Source organism: Epinephelus fuscoguttatus, linkage group LG11 (assembly GCF_011397635.1).
Source record: "Epinephelus fuscoguttatus linkage group LG11, E.fuscoguttatus.final_Chr_v1".
NCBI classification, from domain to species: Eukaryota; Metazoa; Chordata; class Actinopteri; order Perciformes; family Serranidae; genus Epinephelus; species Epinephelus fuscoguttatus.
In genome coordinates this window covers 3,712,800-3,735,102 of record NC_064762.1, presented here as the reverse complement: position 1 = coordinate 3,735,102, position 22,303 = coordinate 3,712,800, and the positions used below count along the sequence as shown (strand labels likewise).

The 22,303-nt window shown below is 42.5% G+C and overlaps 1 protein-coding gene and 1 pseudogene across 4 annotated transcripts; one reads left to right on the top strand and one right to left on the bottom strand.

Moving 5' to 3' along the window:
• Positions 1-3,436: 3,436 nt before the first annotated feature.
• Positions 3,437-18,682, top strand: prpf39 (PRP39 pre-mRNA processing factor 39 homolog (yeast)). Of its 4 annotated transcripts, none has more exons than XM_049590476.1 (15): positions 3,437-3,585; positions 7,435-7,875; positions 8,081-8,268; positions 8,402-8,527; positions 8,789-8,907; positions 9,053-9,220; positions 10,051-10,231; positions 10,645-10,752; positions 12,511-12,675; positions 13,111-13,237; positions 13,429-13,697; positions 15,869-16,053; positions 16,163-16,237; positions 16,456-16,570; positions 18,027-18,682. In XM_049590476.1, exons 1-15 carry the CDS (start codon positions 3,573-3,575, stop codon positions 18,111-18,113), a joined length of 2,367 nt encoding a protein of 788 aa, XP_049446433.1. In that variant the 5' UTR covers positions 3,437-3,572; the 3' UTR covers positions 18,114-18,682. The 4 variants fall into 4 exon arrangements, with proteins under 4 accessions (XP_049446433.1, XP_049446432.1, XP_049446430.1 ...); XM_049590475.1 differs by having other exon boundaries at positions 18,024-18,682; XM_049590473.1 differs by having other exon boundaries at positions 16,163-16,246; positions 18,024-18,682.
• Positions 18,683-20,319: 1,637 nt separating this feature from the next.
• Positions 20,320-22,202, bottom strand: LOC125897558 (piggyBac transposable element-derived protein 4-like; annotated as a pseudogene).
• Between the last annotated feature and the right edge of the window lie 101 nt (positions 22,203-22,303).

The window sequence follows — 22,303 nt, the reverse complement described above, 5'->3', positions numbered from 1 at the left end:
ATCAAATATTACTCCGAGGTTTCTTACGGTAGTGCTAGAGGCCAGAGCAATGCCATCTAGAGAAACTATGTCATCAGATAAAGAGTCTCTGAGTTGTTTGGGGCCAAGAACAATAACTTCAGTTTTGTCTGAATTTAACATCAGGAAATTGGTGCTCATCCAGGTTTTTATGTCTTTAAGGCAGTTATGGAGTTTAGTTAATTGATTGCTTTCTTCTGGCTTCATCGATAAATACAACTGAGTATCATCCGCATAACAATGGAAATTTATAGAGTGATTTCTAATGATGTTACCTAAAGGAAGCATATATAGAGTAAATAGGATTGGTCCGAGCACAGAACTATGAACTCCAAAACAAACTTTGGTACATAAGGACGATTCATTATGAACGTGAACAAACTGAAAACGATCAGATAAATAAGATTTAAACCAGCTCAGTGCAGAACCTTTTAGGCCAATTAAGTGATCCAGTCTCTGCAGTAGAATTTGATGGTCAATTGTGTCAAACGCTGCACTAAGATCTAATAAAACAAGTACAGAGACGAGTCCTTTGTCTGAAGCAATCAGAAGGTCATTTGTAATTTTAACTAGTGCTGTCTCAGTGCTATGATGCACTCTAAATCCTGACTGAAATTCCTCAAATAGATTATTATCATGGAGAAAATCACACAGCTGGTCTACGACTACTTTCTCAAGGATCTTTGACATAAAGGGAAGATTAGATATTGGTCTATAGTTGGCTAACACCTCTGGATCCAGGGTGGGCTTTTTTAGTAGAGGTTTAATTACAGCTACCTTAAAAGACTGTGGTACATAGCCTGTTAATAAGGATATATTGATCATATCTAATATATGAGTGTTAACTAAAGGAAAGACCTCCTTAAGTAGCCTAGTTGGGATGGGGTCTAAGAGACACGTTGATGATTTAGATGAAGAAATCACTGCAGTCAATTCTTGAAGAGAAATTGGGGAGAAGCAATCTAAATATATATTAGATTTTACAGCTGTGTTTGAGGTTAGATAGGTACTATCTGAGGACAGGAGGTCATGAATTTTGCCTCTAATAGTTAGAATTTTGTCATTAAAAAAGCTCATAAAATCATTACTGCTAAGGGCTAAAGGAATACAAGGCTCAATAGAGCTTTGACTCTCAGTCAGCCTGGCTACAGTGCTGAAAAGAAACCTGGGGTTGTTCTTATTGTCTTCTATTAGAGCTGAGTAATAGTTTGCTCTGGCATTGCGGAGGCCCCTCTTGTAAGTTTTGAGACTGTCTGTCCAGATTAAACGAGATTCTTCCAGTTTGGTTAATCGCCACTTCCTTTCAAATTTTCGCGATATTTGTTTTAACTTACGGGTTTGAGAGTTATACCAAGGAGCGAACATTCTTTGCTTTTTTAACTTCTTTTTAAAAGGAGCTACAGAGTCAAGTGCTGTTTGCAGAGAGCCTACGGCGCCACCTAAAAATGAAATGAGGTCTGACCCACAGAGCATCACAAGGAATACTAACCCTGTGCATGACTGCCACCAAAAAATAACAGCTGTTGAATCTTAATTATAAATTAATGTTTTTTTTTTGTTTTACTTGACCTTATTAATTCAGTATCTACATTCTAAACTCCAGCTAAATTTATTATAACTTTATGCATTTTTAATGTTTAAATACCGCAATTTATCTAAAGTAAAACTTCATACTAACCACTGAGGGCATGGGGGAAAAAAACATTCTTCACCACCAAAGTTCTAAGATTTCCGACTGTCCCTAAAGGCACCATACGCCATTTCGCATGCGCGCTTCAAAGAGCCCAAACTGCAGACCGGCCCATTAGTCACTGTTGACGCCATTTGAGCTTTCATTATGTATTAAATCACCTCTTCTATGACGTCAGACAGAAGAATTAGACACAGACCTGTGCATATAAAACAGATCTGAGGATTTAATGTGTGTACTGATCTTCAGAGGGGAGTTACAGCCGGGTCTTTCCGACATGTCTGATCATTCATTCAAAACGGTTCCCGTATGATTAGTCTGTGACGTGGAGGTTGTGAGTGAAAAGGGCGGGGGGAACTACAGTGTGTGGAGCAGCCTGATACCTGACAGCTGCTGAATAAAACACACTTATGACACAATTAACATAACAGCACTGTGATAACTGAAGGACTGAAGTATGTCATGTAGGGGTAGAACACTGTGAGGGCAGTAACTACAAAGTAAGATGACAAATTATAATCATTGCACAGTTTAACAACACTGATATTAAGCAGTAAAAAATAAAAGCAAGATATGATAATAAATGCAAACATGTTTAATAACAGTTACTATTTAGACTATGACATATTTTGGTGTTAATATAAATATTAACACCAATATTTATATTTGGTGTTAATATAAATATTAACATAAAAATATGGCAACGCTGGTTATGTATCCGTTGACATATATGCCAACATCTGCAATATGGGCCAGTGTATCATTTAACTGTAACATCAGCTTTCAAACAAAAAGTACAGCTTATCGACGTAAAAACTCACCATTATTAGGGACTGTTATTTACTTATCAGAGGAGGAGGGTGACTAAGGTGTGACTTCTTTTTTCATTTTGATCCTCCCAGAAGCAACCAATATTTTTTCCTTGAGCCTCCCTGAGTGACTGGTGGAAAACGCATGACCATCCCTCCACCATAAATGTAGTTATTTGATTTTTAAAACTTATCCTGTGATGTTTGAAAGTTTAAAATGGAAGATGAAATCCTGAAACTGAAAAAAGCCTCAGTTTTTCACTCTTGTTGTGCTGGTCAGTTTGTGCAGATGTTTTATTTTTGGCCAAATTTTAAATGAGAGGTAAAATGAAGTGATTTTGATTAAATATCATAATTTTAAGCTCAGATTTGGTTAAATTGATATTTCTGACAGAAGCATTTGTCACAAATGATGTGTCCAGGGACTGTCAGAACACTGAAGATCCAACAAGAATTTCTGTTTTTACAGTTAGAGGTTATGATAAATGGTGGTGCAGGTTTGTAAGGCATGTTTACCTTAAAAATCTGCAGTAAAATCAATACAAAATACAACCATTTAAATTCATATGCCCCTCCCCTAAGCCAAAATAAAAGACATAAGTCCCTCTCCAGTGCTTAAAAAAATATGTGACATGCCTCCCCCTTTTTTGCACCCTCGCCCTCCCCCTCACAAGTAATGAACAGTCCCTTATAATTTAAGTGCAATATTTTAGTGGAATGCTGCAGTCCAGTTCGTGTTGTAACGACAGTAATATCAAAATGCTGAATAATTGAACCTCTCATATTCTCCAGTTGACCAAGTTTATGTCCATTTTTTATTGTTTTCTAATCTTGTGACCTTGCACTTTTTATAAACTTGATCAGAACCGTGGCACTGTGGAAAAGTATCTCCCTCCACGCTCAGGGGCGGGCGGTGCACTGCGCATGCGCACACTCTTCCCAGTTCTTCCTCGAAGTTAAGTATGGTGGACGAAGCGAAGCGCGCCTGGTCGCTGTAGGTTAGATAAAGTGACTTCGAAAGCCGCACACAAGTTCACAAGGTTGGCCGAAATTTCATGGAAGATACTGGTAAGTTCCCAAAACGTATCTTTATTCACGAAATTGGTGCAGTGTGACTAAAATTGACGCGACTCGACAGCCAGCTAACGCTAGCTAGTAGTGGTAGCGTTAGCTAGGGAAATGACCAGCGTTAGCCGGCTAGCTAACATGGAGATGCCGCTCCGCTGGTCCCGACTATAACCTGGAGACAGAGGCAAATATGTAGCACGTTCTAGTTGCTCTAGTTAGCACAGGGTGAACGAGATTGTAACGTAATCAGGCACTGATCGACAAACTTAAGTAATATCGTAACATTTGGCCCTAGTAAGCCGAACATTGTGGTTAACTAGCTAACATTTAACGCTCATAATTGAGTTCACGTGTAGCATTAATAAACGAGCGTTAGCGTGAGGCTAACGTCCACCTCTGATCGCTCTAGTGCTGTGATACTTGTCAGGAAATAGATAGAGTCAAGGCCCAACTTCTGATTGAACTTTGACTAACGTATGCAAACAATCCCCCGGGTGCAACACGGCCGCAAACAGCAAACGAGGTTAAAGCTAAAGCTAACAAATCCATTTCGACGCAACACTTGAGTTCGTTAGCCTTCGCTGCTCAGTTAAGGTTGGTAGCTACACGTAGTGTTACTTATCTTAGAGGCCGGTCACGTGGGTAGGAGACATTATTTTTAGTCGCTAACGGTGGGGTTTATCTAAAGCTGGCGTCTGTTATAACATTATAACGAGGAATGTACTCAAGCGCCAGCTGCTGCTGCTTCTACCAGGGAAAGCTAGCTAATGCGGTTAGCATAAGTTACATCAGCAGATATTCTTTTTCTATTTATCATGAAGTCATTTAGTCTATAAAATGTTGCAGATTTAATAAGACGGCGCCATTTCCAACTTCTTTAAGCCCACAGTGAGATTTTAAACATCTTTTCTTGTCTCAACAGTCAGAAAACCTAAATATACTTGTATACACCACTGGGAGGGTTATTTTTAAAACTTTATCCAGTACAGATTACTGAATACAGCCCCAAAACATTATTTGTAACGTATTTTATTAGATTATTTAGGAACATATAATGACAGGGTGTCTACAGGTCCTTTTAAAAAAAATCTTAAAATGTCTGAATTTCAGTGTTACAACATCTTACAACACCTTAAACGTCATTAAAAAATCTTAAATTTGATTTTGTGAGGTCTTAATTGCTACAAACGTTTCATCCAATGTCATTTATCAATCTTTACTGTCTTTTTGTGAAAATGAGTGAAGCCTTCTTATGTAAAAATTCACATTTCTAATGTTACAAATATTAAAAAAAACTATAATACTGTATTTTACTTCATATTTGTGCTCACCTGTTGGCAAAATGTAGATTGACTTAACTCACTTTTATAACCATATTCCTACATAACACTTACCTCTGCTCAAGACCACATATACTGCTTGTCTGCAATACTTAATAAATAAAACATGATTTATCCAAAAATCTGTCATGAATCTGGTCAAAAGGTGTCTTGAACAGGTATTACAGAACATTACATTTACCTGTCTGATACCTGTAGACAGCCTGTCTACCTACTTTGGATTACTTTTGGAAGACTTCAGAATTGTCTCACTGAGCTCATTTGACTAGGTCTTATATGTCTATGCCGATAACACACAACAGTGTTCTGACTGTGACTGGGAGGTGAACTGCACATCCTTATTTAAAAATGTGTTCATGGAAAATGCCTCATGAATTTTATACCATGTCTTAACAGCAAGCACATGTTGCTCTCTGTCCACATGGACTCTGTTAAGACATTTAAACTCACCATGTAAGCAGCAGGGCTTGACGCTAACCTTTTTCCCAAGGAGCACATATGCTCCTAAGTTGAAAAAGTAAGGAGCGCACAAAGAACTTTAGGGGCACAATGTAAATTGATCAAATAATGTGTTTTCTGTAATAAACGTGATGCAAATAGACATTTACAAGTAAAATTATTTAATGAATATTTAATAAATCTTTGCAATATGATTATCTTATATAATGTTATTACTATCCTAAAACATTCTCCAGGTCCTCTGAAACTCTGCAGGACTTAAGCCTCTTCCACACAGAGCTTTTGCGGCGCCCACCGCGGGGTAGGGCGCAAATGACAGGATTTGGGGGAGTACAGGCTCGTTCAGGAGCTCCAGCTCCATGGTGACCGCTTCCGGGTCTACTTCAGGCTCTTCTCTGCTATTGGATGCGCGGCGCCGAGGTGTCGTCACAGCGTGTTGTGTTGAAATTAAAAAAATTTCAATTTGAGCGCAGGCTGGCGGCGCGCGCCACTCAGCTCGGCGGTGCACTTTTGCGCCGCATTAGCACATACACAATGAATGGGTTCGTCGGCGGAGGTCTGTGTGAAAAGGGCTTTATTTCCACCCTGCCCAGCAGCGGTACCGTGGCAAACGGTCCCTGAAGGCCTCTACACATGATCAGCTGTAAAACCGCTTTGCGCTGGCTGTCCCATTGTTTGTCTATGGAGAGGACAGCAACGCCTGACAAAGCGGCACCGCTACCCTTGGCGTCACGCACCGCTCTGATTTTCCGCCCGAGCGCTGCACTCAGAGTTGAAATTATTTGAACTACGGGGAGAACGGAGCAGGCTTCCCCGGAGATCCACCCCATCCATCTCCTCCACACTTTGACTTAGGCTATTTCCACGCTGTCGACAGTGGGACTTATATTCATTGTGCCGACAGTGGCTTGGAAAACCGCCCATAACCGTGTCACACAGGGACGAGGGACGAGGGAAGAGGGAAGGCGGAGGTTCCTCCAACATTTGCGGTTAGATTATCATATTTTTTGACAAAAATATAGGCTGCTTCGGCTGATTTTTTTCATGCGCACATGTGCCCCTAAACATTTTTTACAGTTCACACACACCTATTTTTAGTTGCCAATGCGAGTGAAACGCTCGCACTGTCGAGCCCTGAGCAGGGTTGGATATTAACTTTTTTGTCCTCCTGCCACTTTGGTTGGTGGATTCTAAAATCTACCAAACACTCAACACATTGGCATTGTTTCTTTTGCTTGTGAGTGAGGCAAATCTGGCAGTCATCTGCATATTTTACCAGCGCTCGGCTTGTGGCTGGTGATAATTTCCAGCCCTGCACATAGGCTATCTGTCAGCTGTGCACTTCACTGGAGGCGTAACCACTTAAAAGATGGGAGAGTACTTTCTGTCTTTCTATGTTTGTACTTTTTAGGCAGGAAACACATTTTATATTGTGGTTTTTACTATATTTATTGTGATAAATGATATACCGTATAGCCGACAGCAAGTAGGTTGTTACTAGTGATGGTCATATACCAGAAACTCTCAGCTCCCTGGTGATCTGCCTCCAGCCAACTGCCACCTAATTTAGGTTTGTTGTGAAATGAGGAGGTGTTGTGCAGCAACTCTTCATTGTGTGTGACAGGAATTAATAGAAACAAGGCGTCTCACAAAAGTTCAGCTCAAACCAGCAGCACCTTTTCGCTTGAGGCCAGGTAGAACATGCAAACAGAAAAGAGCAAATAAAGTATTTCCTTTAGTAATCTGTTTTGTAAAGACAGGATCTGTTTGCAGACTAACAGTAATTTAAACTATAACAGAATACACTTACTCATATTTTGAAAAAAAAAAAATTTTAAAATACGTAGCTCAGTCACTTGCATTTCACTACGCCCCAATCCTGCTTGTGTATTGCAAAAAATAATGAAAATCCTCGCCCTTAGGAAGCTGAATATTTAGAGTTTTTGCTTGGAAAATGACCGTAACCAATAACTTTCAAAACATTTTCTGATAAGTTGTCTGTTGTCTAATTGTTGCAGCTGTGGTGATAATCCAACCTGCTTTCCAACAGGCCTGCATCTCTCAGACAACACCATTACTGGAATGCTGGACACTGAGTCCCCTGCCATGGAGAGCAATGGGGATGCCTTTCTTCCTGACCTTCCTGTTCTAGGCCAAACAGCTGACTGGTCCCCGGACCAGGCGACTTCAGAGCCACTCACCAGTATCTTGCCTGAGGACTCAGATGCGTCCCAGGATGCTCCGGGGCAGCAGGAGCAGGAGGAGGAGCTGAACAACCAGATGAATTCCACAGAGCTGGGATCTGTGGAAAAGGCTGTGGAGCAGTTTCAGATTGCCAGTGCTCAGCTCTTCCAACAGGAGCAGCCTCCACCTCCACCACCACAGCCCGAAGAAGAAGCAGAACAGCCTGAAGAACACAAAACAGACTATGACAGCCAGGAGATGAGCGTAGAGCCAGAGCCAGCAGCCACTATGCAGGATGGCAGTCAAGGTAATCAGATTGGTTATACTGGTGTTTAGTCGTTGTTATGTAACTGATATATATTAAGGCAAAATTAGTCTCCTTCGACGCAAATAATTACTACAGACACTTAAAGGAATCATGGTGTTCATGTGTTTCTTTTAATGACAGCAGTCAATGTGACAACTGAACAGTTATTTAATGCCCATTCATGGTTCCTTGTTAACCTCTCCAGATGGGACTGAGGCACCACAGGTGGCGGAGGATGGCATGGAGCTTGAAGAACCACCCAAAGACGCAACAGAAGAAGCGACTCCTCCTCCAGAACCACCCAGCGAGTTCGAAAAACTCTACAAAGCTTGCGAGGAGAACCCAGAAGACTTCAATGGTTGGGTCTACCTGCTGCAGTATGTGGAGCAAGAGGTTAGAGACGTCATGATTATTCAGACATGCGCAGACATGTTCAGTTTGTATGTTAGTAAAATTAGACTAAAGGATTATTGAACTAAACGGGAAAAAATATTACAGTCTTTTCGCTGTTTCCTCTTTCTTGCAGAATGAACTTTCAGCCGTGAGAAAGTCATTTGACGTGTTCTTCCTGCGTTATCCCTACTGCTATGGCTACTGGAAGAAGTATGCTGACATTGAGAAAAAGCACGAGAATGTTCAGGTTGCAGAAGAGGTAATTATAAATATCCTTTGCTCTCTTGCCATATGTGATGTTCTTTGTAATTCAATATTTGGCTGGTCACCAGTATCCCATTATCATGTTAGTACACTGACTCAACATGCAGCTGTGCTTTAGTTTTGCTCCTTCAGAGGCTGCAAATAGCAGCAATGAAAGGCATTAAACCACAAGAACAGAGAGAGCCACTTCAATAGATTTGGTAAAATTACTTCAGCCACTGACGGGCTTGTTTGTTTTTGGTCTTTCTATCACAAGGTATACAGAAGAGGCTTGCAGGCCATCCCTCTCAGTGTGGATCTGTGGCTGCATTACCTGACCTACATCAAAGAGAACTCAGACCCAAGTGACCCAGAGACCGAGGGACGCATTCGAGCGTAAGTAGAAGACTTGCATTTTTTCCCTCCTCTTTGTGTTGTTTTAAAATCCCTATTTTTTGTAAATGGTTGAATTTAAATGAATATTTGACAAGACAACAAGTAGTTGCATGAGATTAATGATCTTTATATTTCCTACTATTAGTGCCTATGAACATGCGGTGGCTGCAGCAGGCACAGACTTTCGCTCAGACCGCCTGTGGGAGGCCTTCGTCAACTGGGAGACAGAGCAGGGGAAACTGGGTAACGTCACTGCCATCTATGACCGCATCTTGGGCATCCCAACCCAGCTGTATTCCCAGCACTTCCAGAGGTAGGGGAAAAAACCTCACCACAGTCATGTTTCTGTCAGCTCGTCTTTTTGTGTAAAGTAATTGTAACATTTAGCAGAGTAGCGCTAAGCTCCACACAGCACAACCTGGGAGAAGCAGGACTGTACTGGTTCGTGTACTCGTGCCAAGCCGTCACAAAGTTCACATGAGAGTTCCGCTCATAAATATTTAGCTATACACTGTTAGCAACAGGTGCTGAGTCAGTCACACTATGGAGAGCTTAAATGAAACTTCCTGGTTGGCGTTGGAATTGTGTATAGGATGAGGACGATGTGCTGACGTTGCTCCGCTGGTCTACAGTATCTGTAATATTTGATGGCATCACCCAGATGTGCTGATCACCAGAATAAGGAAATAAGAAACCAGAACTCAACTCCTCATACCTGCTGCTTTACATTTAGATGTAAAAGCTGAATGTGGTAAAATAATTACTGAAGCAATTGGCATTTACAGTGGCATATAGCTGAGGTGGAACTCATTGTAACACACTTCCTAATGAACAGGTTTATTTTTTTATTATTCTATTAGTTTGTATTTTCAGTGTCATAGCACAGGAGATGCTTCTCTGTTTAATAGCCTGTTGTGACCTTTTGCTTTTGGGAAAGTGTTTGTTCAGTGAAGTGTGAACTGCACCAAACCGTGACTCCTGCTCTGGGGTATTAACTGAACCGTCACCTCTGTGCGCCGTTACATCCCTATAGAGAGGCTTTCATTCCTTATAAGCCATTTGACTAAAATAACACATACCTGTAACAGAGTTTGAAACCTTTGTTTGAGTTGGATCTTGTTTTCCTGTTTTTAATATTTGCAGGTTTAAAGATCACGTACAGAGCAACCACCCCAGACACTTCCTGTCAGAAGAGGAGTTTGTCCAGCTGAGGCTGGAGCTCTCTAAAGCCAGCCTAACATCGATGATCGGCGAGGATGAAGAGACGCCTGTTCCTCAGGAGGAGTTACCACCTGGTACAGAAGATCTTGCGGACCCTGCTAAGGTATAATTCCAGATGCCTCCTGCAGGGTAGACACATTTACAGAAGCATTGCTTGCAGGGTTTAGCAGGAGCTTGCCTGTTCTCCATGATAAGATGGAAAGATTTGTTCAGGTTTGAAGAGGTGTTTTTATGTCAGCAGCCAAGCCATTGAATGCCAGGGGGGATTCAAGTTGGCATCCTGTCAGGGACTCGCCCTAAAACTTAAAGGATCAACTGAGGCCCAGCACCTGCACCCAGAGGCCGATATGCAGGGTGCATACATACCTCCCCCCTCCACAGGCTTCTTGTCTCTGGCTCATGGTGATGTAATTTTTGGCTGCAGGACTAGCAGTATTTACATCAAGTGGAGAATGTGATATGGTGAAGTGTACATGGGGGTGTTGACCACGTGTTTTTCTCTGTGTCCATATGTAGAGGGTGACAGAGATTGAGAACATGCGCCACAAGGTCATCGAGGTTCGGCAGGAAGTGTTCAACCACAACGAACATGAAGTCAGCAAGCGCTGGACCTTTGAGGAGGGGGTACGTGACTTGTTTCCTACACATCAGTGCTAACTATTAAGGGCTCAGCACTAACTAACTAAAAGTGGTCGCCAGGCTGGCAACCAGGCATCAGCTTTTGGTTGCTTCAACTGATGATCTGGTTGCAGATATAAGGTGCCATTACTTTTCTGTTTTGCCGTAGACATAGCCTGGTATGACTGCTGTTTGTGATTGCATTTTTAAATTGTATACTTACTCCACATCTTGTCAGTTGTGTATTAACAAAGAGCGAGAGAGAGGAGCGAATGCATCAATCAATCAATGTATTTTATTCATGAAGCCCAATATCACAAATGACAGTTTACCTCACAGGGCTTTACAGCATACGACATCCCTCTGTCCTTTGGACCCTCACAGTGGATAAGGAAAAACTCCCCAAAAAAACCTTTAACGGGAAAAAAAATGGTAGAAACCTCAGGAAGAGCAACTGAGGAGGGATCCCTCTTCCAGGACGGACAGACGTGCAATAGATGTCGTGCAGAACAGATCAACATGATAAATTAATAGTCGTAACATGAGCGTACGAGAGAAAGACACTTAGCTCTGTAGGCCCATACGCACAAAACCAATATCGAAGAAGAAGCGGTGACGAAAGCCAACTGTTTTGTTGCTGACGTCTTTGCCAGAAAGTTGCACACCAATGTACTGCAAAGACTCATTCAAAAAGGGAAACTGGAAGACCAACATGACGCTAGTTAACAACTCAATCCTACGTTGAAAAAACAGAGCATATTTACCGTCACCAGTGAACAGTAACACAAACCATCATTAAATGTTTCTGCTGAGGAGCTCAGTGGCTAAAGAAACATAATCTTACCTTATGTAAAAAGTTTGTTTTAGTCTCATTTCCTCTTGACTTTAGCTTTTTGTTTCCTCACCTCTGTGTCTCTTATGCACTGAGTTGAACTGCCAATCAGAGTGATTTCTCTCACTGACAGGCTCCTCCGTCTCTGACGCCAAATCAACCGGCTAAATTGGCTGGAAAAAAGCAGACACACTGCAAAGACAAGGGCAACAGACGCTCACTGATGGCCCAACATTGACGGATTGCCAACCGTCAGCTTGGTGTGTCCGGACCTTAGTTGTGATGTGATTAGAAAAGAGCAGAGAAGCAGAATAGCTTGTTGACTACAGCTTGTTCAAAAATGACATTTTTGTTATTACACAAGAGTGAAGCACAGAAAATGATACCTTTGGGCACCAGTACTGAACTCAGGGTGCCTCACTGGCACCATTGTCAGTTCAAATGTGAGCAACACCCAACCCTCAAAACAATGTTTAAAAGCTTGATTACAATTGTCAAACAAAAGTCCTTGTCAGTTGAATCAATTTGCACATTGTTTTGTGATGTTGACTGGTTAGTTGTTGGTTTCATCTCACAGTCAAACAGCTTAATTTGCTTTGCCATTGCCCGTAAGATGGACACCTATGTGCATGTGAGTTAACGCGCCAACGCATGTGCAGCATCGTCTGGTTCCAAATCAGACTATAAAAGCACTATTAAATATCACAAATACAATAAATGTTAAACCTTTATTTAGTTCAGGTGTGTGTTTACTATCCTTTTTATGTTAAACATTTGTTGCCAACCAAAGGCCAAGAAGTTTTTGCCAGTCTCTAAAAAATGGTTGACAGTGGCGACCTGGCAACCATTACTTTCAAACCCTGTTGTCTGAAATATGTCTTTTTTTATTCTTCGACGGTGTAAATCAAAGATTATTATTCATGTCTTTTCAGATTAAGAGACCGTACTTCCACGTCAAAGCCTTGGAGAAGACCCAGCTGAACAACTGGAAGGAGTACCTGGACTTTGAAATTGAAAATGGGACTCCGGAGCGCGTGGTTGTTCTCTTTGAACGATGCCTCATCGCTTGTGCACTCTACGAGGAGTTCTGGATGAAGGTAACGTGACCTTTAACCTCTCCCTCACTCCCGCTTCCTCCCTGCACTTCCCCACCAACGATGATATCACATGGACACAGTAAATCGTCCTGCACTCTCTTTGCGTGTAACGTTGATATGTGACTGTATCTGTTGTATTAGGGGATGGCCAGCTTGCCACACAAGATTTGACTGCAGCATTTGCCAACTACTACGTTGCATCTTCTTCGTCTCCCACTACCTTACAGAAACTTATCTAATTGGTTCCATGAAGGTGCTGATGGGTTTACACAGAAAATTTCTAAAAACGATCTTGTCAATGAAGAAATTCACTGTTTTCTGTCAACTGAAATTTTAGGTTTAAAATGTGTTGTCTCTTTTGCCTTTCTCCTCTGTTCTTTTTCTCTGTCCTCTCCTGCATTTCTTCCAACTCGCTCTCTCTTTTTCACTCTCAAGTATGCAAAGTATCTAGAGGGCTACAGCACTGATGGTGTGAGACATGTCTACAAGAAGGCGTGCACCATCCATTTGCCCAAGAAACCAGCCATCCACCTGCTGTGGGCAGCCTTCGAGGAGCAGCAAGGTGAGCGACACTGTCAAACTAACATGCAAATTCAACACAGTCAAATTACCAGAGAGATTCTGAGGTGAAGTTTCTCTGTGGGTGTGACGGTCTAACTACATGTGTACATTGTGAAACAGACTTTTAAATAGTGACACATAATTCGACTTGTGTTTGTCCGTGCTGACAGTGGTATTCTTTTTCTTGCCCAGGTAATGTAGAGGAGGCTCGTGGCATCCTGAAGTCCCTGGAAGAGTCTGTCCCAGGTCTGGCCATGGTGCGTCTTCGGAGGGTCAGTCTCGAGCGTCGCCATGGGAACTTGGAGGAAGCAGAGGCCCTGTTAAGGGAGGCTATGGAGTCTGCAAAGAATGCTACTGAGACGTCGTTCTACGCTGTGAAGCTGGCCAGGCAGATGATGAAGGTGCAGAGGAGTCTGAGCAAGGCCAGGAAGGTGCTGCTGGACGCCATTGAAAAAGACCAGGTAAGAACCAGTTGGTGTCACAAAACCCTTATTAAATTGTGAAGTGTTGCCATGCTGCAGTGTTTTGAATTTTAAAAAAAGTGGTAAAAGGAATTCATTTAGATGCTCCTTTTCATTAGTTTACACACAGGTGACAAAGCTGTGATAGCCAGTGTCTACAGACCAACACACCCTACCAAGTTCATTCACTCACCTCTTCTCTGAGTTACTGCTGCACTATATAGATCGTCTCAAATCAGTGTTTTCTTCCCCTAAATGTAAAATGTGACTGGAGTCCTTGGGTCCCACAGGTGGTCATTTGAGGGGGTTCCCAATAACCCTTTTTCCCCCACTTTTTTTTTTTTTTTGGTTGATTACATTTTTAACATGAAAATCAGTCACACAAAAAAAACACAACAGCCAAAAGCAAAAACAAACAGGCCGGAAGTCTAGCAAATATTGACACTCAAATACAGGAAAGGCAGCTATTCAGTCGCAGTGGTGAGCCAGTCATTAACGCAACGTGTCACTTCAAGCCCAGTTTCCACCAAACACTTTACATATGGTACCTTTGGAACCAAAGTAACCCTTCAGACATGGTACCTAGACCCTAGGTCAGTTTAGGGTTTCCACCCACCGCAAACAGTACTCTCTCATGTGAGTGGGGTTGTTGTCACTCACTGCTCCGTCCAGCACTCACTGTTTTTCCTCATCAGCGGTGACACACGTGGAAGTCTGCACTTAATTGTCAACAGAACAGAGTTACAAAATTTTCAGAACAAAACAGAACAGGCTGCAGTGAGAGTCTCTCTCCATGGGATATTTAAAAATAGCGGGTTTGTGCATTTAGTCCTTATCAGGCAAGCTCAGGGGTTTAGTGTCGCTGTAGCCCACAGGAAGTGAGGATTAGAATATATGACCTTCACATAATCTGGTCGAAATTAATATATATAAACACGTGAAGATCCACTCATTACTAAACTTAAGTGACGGTCAAAGTTGTCACAGTGAATTTTAAAGTGTGTTGATGGATTCACATCATCAACTCATGCACCAACCGAGTAACGTTACATGTAAATGTTCCACCTTAAAAGTTGCTGGCAGTCGGTCCAACTACTTTGAGAGGCAGCAAAACATCCTTTGATTTTATAGTTACAGTTTACTAATAAAGTCATGAGTGCTATATTGTAGGCAACCGGACTTGCTTGCGTTTATTGAAGACGTTTGACTGGTACGTAGTTGCAGGCTTTAAACCCTGTGTGGATGTGAACCCCTGCAGAGTGGTTTGGGTCACATGTGAGCTCTTAGTTTCAGAGTCGTTATGGTCACAATGTGAGTCGTTGACCCGCCTGGCCATCACATGAGTCGTCAGGGTCAGGTGGGTCCAGGTGTGAATGAGTGTGAAGGTAAGGGATCCCACGACTGCATTGTAGATGGGTGATAAGTGGTGTTGTAGGCCACGCCCTCTGTTTAACAATGGTCATTCCAGTTTGATGTAGATGGCTTCTTTTACGCCTCTTTCAAACCCATCTTTCTTCCCTGGCCAAGATGTGCTCATTGCTGTCCTCAAAAGACTGTCCCTTCTCCTGTACATGTAAGTGGACAGCTGAGTCTTGACCTGAGGAGCCAGCTCTCCTGTGCTGTGCCATGTGTTTGTGGAGTTGTTGTTTAGTTTCCCCAATGTATAAATCTGTATTCCTGGCTGCACTGAACAGCTCTCCACGGTATGAACAGTGGTTACGTATATGTACAAAACATACAAATGTCATATCTTGAGTTGTGTATCCCCAGATTTTAATGTGCCAGGGACACAGGGCGCTTACCAAACAATATCACTGATTGCATCTGGAGAGGCTTTACTTGAATAAAGTTAAACTGTGAGTAAATATGGAGTCTCATTTGGGTTTCTGCTGCAATTTATTTTGCTTCCAATGCAAACAAACTGGATCAACATGCAATTAAAAGTAAATTGTGGGTGCCCACTAGCTCACCTGGAAGAGCAGGCGCCCCATGTACAAAGGTTATGTCTTTGCTGTGTGTCATCCTCCCTCTTCCCCTTTGACTCCAATAGCTGTCCTGTACAGAAGAGGCAAAATGCCAAAAAATAATCTTAAATAAGGTGAATTGTACCACTCTAGCTATGGCTGCACTGCACTGGTTGTGAGAAACACATTGTTTCTGTGGCTTTACAGACAAGTCCAAAGCTCTACCTAAACCTGCTTGAGCTGGAATACAGTGGAGACGTGGCACAGAACGAGGCTGAGATCTTGGCCTGTTTTGACCGAGCCCTGAAGAGCCAGATGCCTCTTGAATCCCGCCTCCTCTTCTGCCAGCGCAAGGTCGAGTTCCTCGAGGACTTTGGCAGTGACATCAACGTGTGAGTGTTTTTGTTTCTTTTAGAAACCAACTTATGGCTACGGTTTGTAAATTTATTTCCTTTTCTCATGTTTCATTCTGAGTCATTTTCACTCATTAACATCTTTCAGGCTTGTTGCTGCGTACGAGGAACAACAGAAGCTACAGAAAGAAAATGAACCCTCGAAGAGGAAGGCGGAGAACGGGTATGACAGGTGGATAAGGGAACAGGGCTGGGTCACACCAACACATTATTTTCATGTCTTTAAGTAACTCCAATCAAAGATAAGATTAGTAGCAGTTCTTTAGTTAGTTATTCATTGTATCACAGTGAGAGGCGCTAAAGTCAGTCATGGAACAGCTTTTATTTGTTGTTGAACTACTTTCAAAGTGGTTTTACTAATGTGAAATTGTTGGTCTACAGCTCTCAGGAGCCTGACGCCAAGAGACAACGCGTGGACGATGGTTCCACAGTTGCTGCAGGCGCAGCGACAGACACGACGGCAAACAACTCTGCGTATAACTACAACTGGTACCAGGTGGGTTTCTCGTCTTAGCGGTTTTGAGTTCATGTGACACCAAGCGTGTAAGGCTACTAGTAAAAAAGTATTTGAATCAAAAGGGGCTAACAAAAGTACACCAAACATTAGTGTATTACCTACAGTAGATGGCGGTCACTACTCCGCCCAGTTTGGAGAAGCAGGCAAGAGTCCATTACAGAAGCCAAGTAATGTACTGCTGTGGAAGGGGGCAGCAGCAAAATGTATTTTAGCCACCTTATAAAAAGGCCCGGCATAAATTTCCAACGGGTAACCAAAGCTGCTCTATCCCCTTTTTAAAGCCACCAGACTCCATTGACAAAAACAGGAATTTTACCTTGCTGAACACAGGAGCTGCTGGTCTACGGCTGCCTCCATCAGTAGTTTTTTTCTGTTATTGTGTGACTTTGGTGAATCTGAACTAACCCGTTAAAACCCCAAAGTCACACAGTAAGACAGACAAACTAACTGATCGAGGCAGCGGTAGACCTGCAGCTTATGTGTTCTGTGATGTAAAGTTACTGTTTTTGTCAATGGATTCTGGTGACTTTGAAGAGAACAAAGATAAGGGCTGTCTGACAGCAAGGCAAAGCGGTGAGAATATTCTTAATATAGTGTATAATTAAACCGAATTATTTTTTTGTTTGGCTAAAATAGGTAGCTGCCCCCGTCCACAGCAGTACATTGCTTAGCTTCTGTGGCGGTACTCCTGCCTGCTTCTCCGAACTGTGGTTGTGCCGATGGCCCTCTACCAAACCATCCATCCAAACCATCCATTTGCAATCATAATTTGTTTGAGGGCTCTGACACACCAAGCCGTCGGTCATCTGTCAGTGTCGTGCCATTAGTGAGCGTCTGACGCCTTAGTTTTGGCGGTGTGTCCCACACTGCTGGCACTAGTCGGCCATTTTCAGCCCTTGTTGGCTTCTTTACAGCCAATTCAGCATGTTGAATTGATGTTGGAGACGAAGGAGCCTGTCGGTGAGTTGAATCACCCTGACTGGCAGAAACAGAGGTGAGGAAAACAAACACAACTTAAAGTGTGGGCAAGAGATCAAAACAGATGTGTTATATTTGGTAAGATTTTTTTTTGTAGCCATTGAGCTCTGTGGCAGAAACAGTTTGTTTTTGTTATTGTTCAGTAGCTCTGGCTGAATACAATCTGTTCTTTCAACATCAGGTTTTGTTGGTAATGTGTTACCTAGCGTTTTGAATCTGATGAACACTGACCAGCGCCACCTGCTGATACAGAGTTATTTCCTCTCGCATGGGTGCAGAACATACATACGTGCTAGTTGGCCTTTACAGTGTGTTCATGTGCGGCTTTATGGGCCGAGAGACCGGCAACATGAGGTGACGCAACAGTCGGCCTTGGTCGCCACTAGTTCTTTAATGTTGGGTTAGTGTATCTGGCTCTTAAGTCATTTTCTCAACCTTTCCCCTCTTCTCCAAGCAGCAGTACGGCGGATGGGGACAAAACTCATGGGGTCAGTACAACCAGTATGCCGGGTATAACCAGTACTACCCCCCTCCCCCAACATGATGGACGAAATCCTGACATGAAGATGGAGACTCAGAGGAAAGCATCCTTTCTGACCTGCCTACATCTCTGAACAGGGCGACTCAACATGGTGTCATGGAATTTGAATCCGACCACAGAAGCTGATTTTGTTTCCCCCTCATTTCTGGTGTACTCATTAGTTCGACCTTGGAGCCACAGGTTGGAGTCTAACACACTCGGCCCTCCGTGATGTCATGTTGATCAGTCGTGTTTAAAAAAGAAAACACATTAATTGCTACCTTAGTCATCTCCAACACTGGCTGCTTTTTGAGGTTCTTTGATGCATGTTATTTGTGAAGGCAGATATATTTTTTTCTCGTGTGATAAAAGCTTTTTAAGTTCTAGATTGGATGACTTAGTTTGGTCTCTTTCTTTGTGTTGAAGATTTAAACTTGTAATGGAGGCATTCATTGATGTACCTCTGAGTCACGTGTTTCTCTCTCCTGAGCAGAAAGATTTTTAATATTTCATTATTATGGTTCCATAAAGAAAATGAAGAGTTCCTCCTTTTTTTATTTTGACCTGATTTCATAATAAAGAGATTGATATCCTGGAGTGTCCCTCGTTAAGTTTATCTTGTCGCTCCCTTGATGGGTTGAAGGATTGATAAAGACTTTGAGCTGTTTTGGAGGCATAACACAGTCCTACAATCAAGTGTGTTTTGTAAGTACAGAAAGAGGCGTTACATTCTGTCACGTCACATTATCAGAACATAATTGTGGTGTATTGAACAGTGACTTAGTGAAATGTAAAAAGCTCACAGCAGAGTCACTTTAAAAATTATCTGGGAAGAAAATATTGCTGTTTTCTGAAGCAAGTTCTTCAGAGCTCTTAGAAAAGATTTCAAGTTTGAGTTCATGCAATTATTTCAGAATTCTGAGGAAAGTTATTGTAAGAAAAGACTTGCTGGTCTTTCTAAGGTAATATTACAATTTTAAGGTAAGTTTTAATCACAGAAAAATCTCTTGATTTTTCTATTAATGAGATAATATCAAACCTGGAGAAAAGTTTTTAACAAAAAGCCATTTCTTTCTAAATTAAGATTGTCTCGGAAAAGTTTTATTAAAAAAAAAATCTGCTCTCACTTTTCTGAGTTAACAAGAATAAAATAAAAAGAACTTGTTCTTCTGAATTAACATTATTTTTTTTCAAAATTCTAAAAAGGAGATAAAATGAAATGTGCTGTTTTTATTTAACAAAATTAGCAAAAATATCAATTCTAAGAAACGTTTCATGGAATGAATTTTTTTTAATTTAGAAAATAGGACCAGTTTCCCCCCCATACCTTTATGTGACAGTTTTAAGTCTTAATTTGTTCATAACTTTCACCGTATTTCAGCAAATGGAATGATGTTTGCTGAAAAATCTTAATTTAACATAAATATTGAAAACAGGCCAATAAAAACTGTAAAAATATCAGATAAATATTTTTTCAACTTTTTTTTTGCTTAAATCTGTAAATCAACCTCAGTCCTGATCAAAACTACTAAATATTAAAAATAAAATATTTTTAGGATTAGGATTTTAACCTTTTAAATGCCAATTATAAGTGATGTCACTGATTTAGGGGGGAAAAAAACACAAAATGACTTATTTTGAATATAAAAAGTTATTGGAGACTGGATATTTTTTCTTTTTATAACAGTATTGGATGTGTCAAAGATTAGTAACAACCTTTGATGCATTTTTAGTTTTTGTGCAGCATCAGATTTTAATTTTTATTCACGTGCATTCTTAGTGGCTAAAAACCGCCACTAACAACCCTGCTGTAAAAATATATCAGAAATATTTTTTCAACTTTTTTTTGCTTAAATCTGTAAATCAACCTCAGTCCTGATCAAAACTACTAAATATTTTAATTTTATCAGGATTTTAACCCTTTAAATGCCAATTTCATAAGTGATGTCACTGATTTGGGAAAAACACACACACACACACACACACACAAATGACTTATTTTCAATATAAACGTTATTGGAGACGATATTTTTACCTGTTATCACAGTCTTGGATATTTCAATGCATTGTGCTTGTGCATAGAAAGCTGGTTTCTGGCTTTTATATATGGAGTACATCAGCATATTATAGTGTACCTGTATGTGTGTGTGGTCACTGTCTTACTTGCATCTCAGTGTATAACACAATCAATCCACCGTGGTTTAGTCAGAACAATTTATTTTACTATGAACTCAGTCAAAAAAAGACGCAGAAAGAGAAACCTAGTGTTGTACATGTGTCAGGCTTTCCAGCAGGACTTGCAGCATATCACCTGGTGCACTTTGCATGTGTGTCCTCCACAAGAGATGCAGCAGCCGATTGTTCTTTTCTTATGTCCCGTGCACAACGCGCATGTTCCCCTCTTCCCCCCTGAGCTGCTGGAGTCTGCTGTTACTGCCTGTGTCTCTCTGTCTGGAGGGGCAGCTGCAGACGCCTGCACCTTCTTCACCAGTGCGGCAGCGACTGGCGCACGAGGCAGGCGCTCTCTCCTCTGCATGGCTGCAGAGACCAGAGAGTTTCCGAGCTCTTCTAGGAAAAGCCTCCTCCGGAACATCTTCCCCTTGTTCCAGGCGGGGTCCACGGCCGTGAAGATGACATATGCATTGTATCCTGAGACGTCCAGCATGTTGAAAAACAGCGCCTGTGGCCACCGGTTGGTCTTCCTCTTGCAGCTGTAGGTGCCCACAACCTGCAATGAGAAAAGTACACATCTCATCATGATAGGTTTAAAGACACAGAATGCGTCTTCTAAATGTACCTCTTACAAGCACACGAACTCAGTAAAGATGAACAGGAGCAGGATGCATGTAGTGACACACACCTTGTCTAGAGTGTCGACGCCTCCCTTGCAGCGGTTGTATGCCATGATGATCTCTGGCTTCTTCTTCGGCCCATCTGTCACCGTTGCCTCCCGGTGCCTCGTGCTGATGAGGATCACATTCTTCCCCCGCTTTGGGACGTAGCTCACGGCCGTGGTGTTCTTCGTGAAGGCAAAGAGAGAGGAGAGCGCAGCTCGACCTTTGATCTGCAGCAGGTTGGGTGGCAGCTCCGGTTTATTCTTCCTGATGGTCCCGATCAAGGCGATCTTCCTCCGCAGGAGCTCCTGACCGAGTGCGTAGGAGGTAAAAAAGTTGTCACAGGTCACAGTGATGCCCTGGAGTCCTCTTGTTATCTCCGTGACGACGCGCTGGCCCTGCCCCACCTCTGGAGCACCATCTCTTTTCCCCAGGTAGATGTCACACCTCCAGGCGTAGGCTGTTTGGGCATCAGCAGCTACCCAGATTTTCATACCGTACTTGGCGGGTTTCTTTGGCATGTACTGCCGGAATCGTGCCTGGGTTGAAGAGGATGGGGAGGCGATGCGTCCACATGTCCCACAGGTCTCTGATGGGGGCCAGCTTGTCCTTCTTCAGCCGTTCTGGATTCTTCCGCTTGTTATCAAAGCACAGAGCTCTGCTGATCTCGTGGAATCTCTGCAGGGACATGGTGGCTCTGAAAACCGCACGGCCGCTGCGATCGTCCCACAGGCAGCGCGTGGACTCACCTCTGGATCTGTAGACTCCGGCCAGGATCAGGAGCCCGATGTAGGCGCGCAGATCTACGGCGTCCACGTCGGTCCAGCTCTTCAATGCGCGGCGCCCTTGCAGGTTGGTCATGTCGACGAGCAGCTCAATCATCTTCTCAGTGAAAAACAAATCAAAGGTGGACGCGATGTTGCTGACCCTCACAGTGGCGTAACGCGTCAGTCACGCCTCTGGCAGGCAGAGTGAAGTAGGTCGTCTCCGTGTTGGTGGGAAACCACACTTCACCATTTTTCCCAGTCCACCCGGACTCAGGCTCTACTGGTTCCTCGTCTTCAGTCAAAGAAGATGGAGACGACGATATGGGCGCAAAGGCATAATCAGGATCCGAATCCCCTGAGTTGGTGGTGTCCGATAGAGAGGAGGAGGAGGAGGAGGAGGAGGAATGTGATTTCTCCTGTTGCACGCTGGAAGACACAGGCTCCATGTTCACTTCCGTTGTTTCCACTGCTTCCATAGCTCCCACAGCTCCCATATATTCCATATCTTCCATAGCTTCGCTGCATACCAGGCTGGTTGTCCGACTAAAACAATGGAAAAGCGAATCAATAACTTAAATAAAAGTAACGCCCCCTGAGGCATAGTGGGCGTGTC

Bases quoted from the DNA above. Each gene is read 5' to 3' on its own strand.
- prpf39 (XM_049590473.1), top strand. The intron at 8,528-8,788 runs GTAATTATAAAT...TTCTATCACAAG, and splicing joins ATGTTCAGGTTGCAGAAGAG to GTATACAGAAGAGGCTTGCA. The intron at 12,676-13,110 runs GTAACGTGACCT...TTCACTCTCAAG, and splicing joins ACGAGGAGTTCTGGATGAAG to TATGCAAAGTATCTAGAGGG.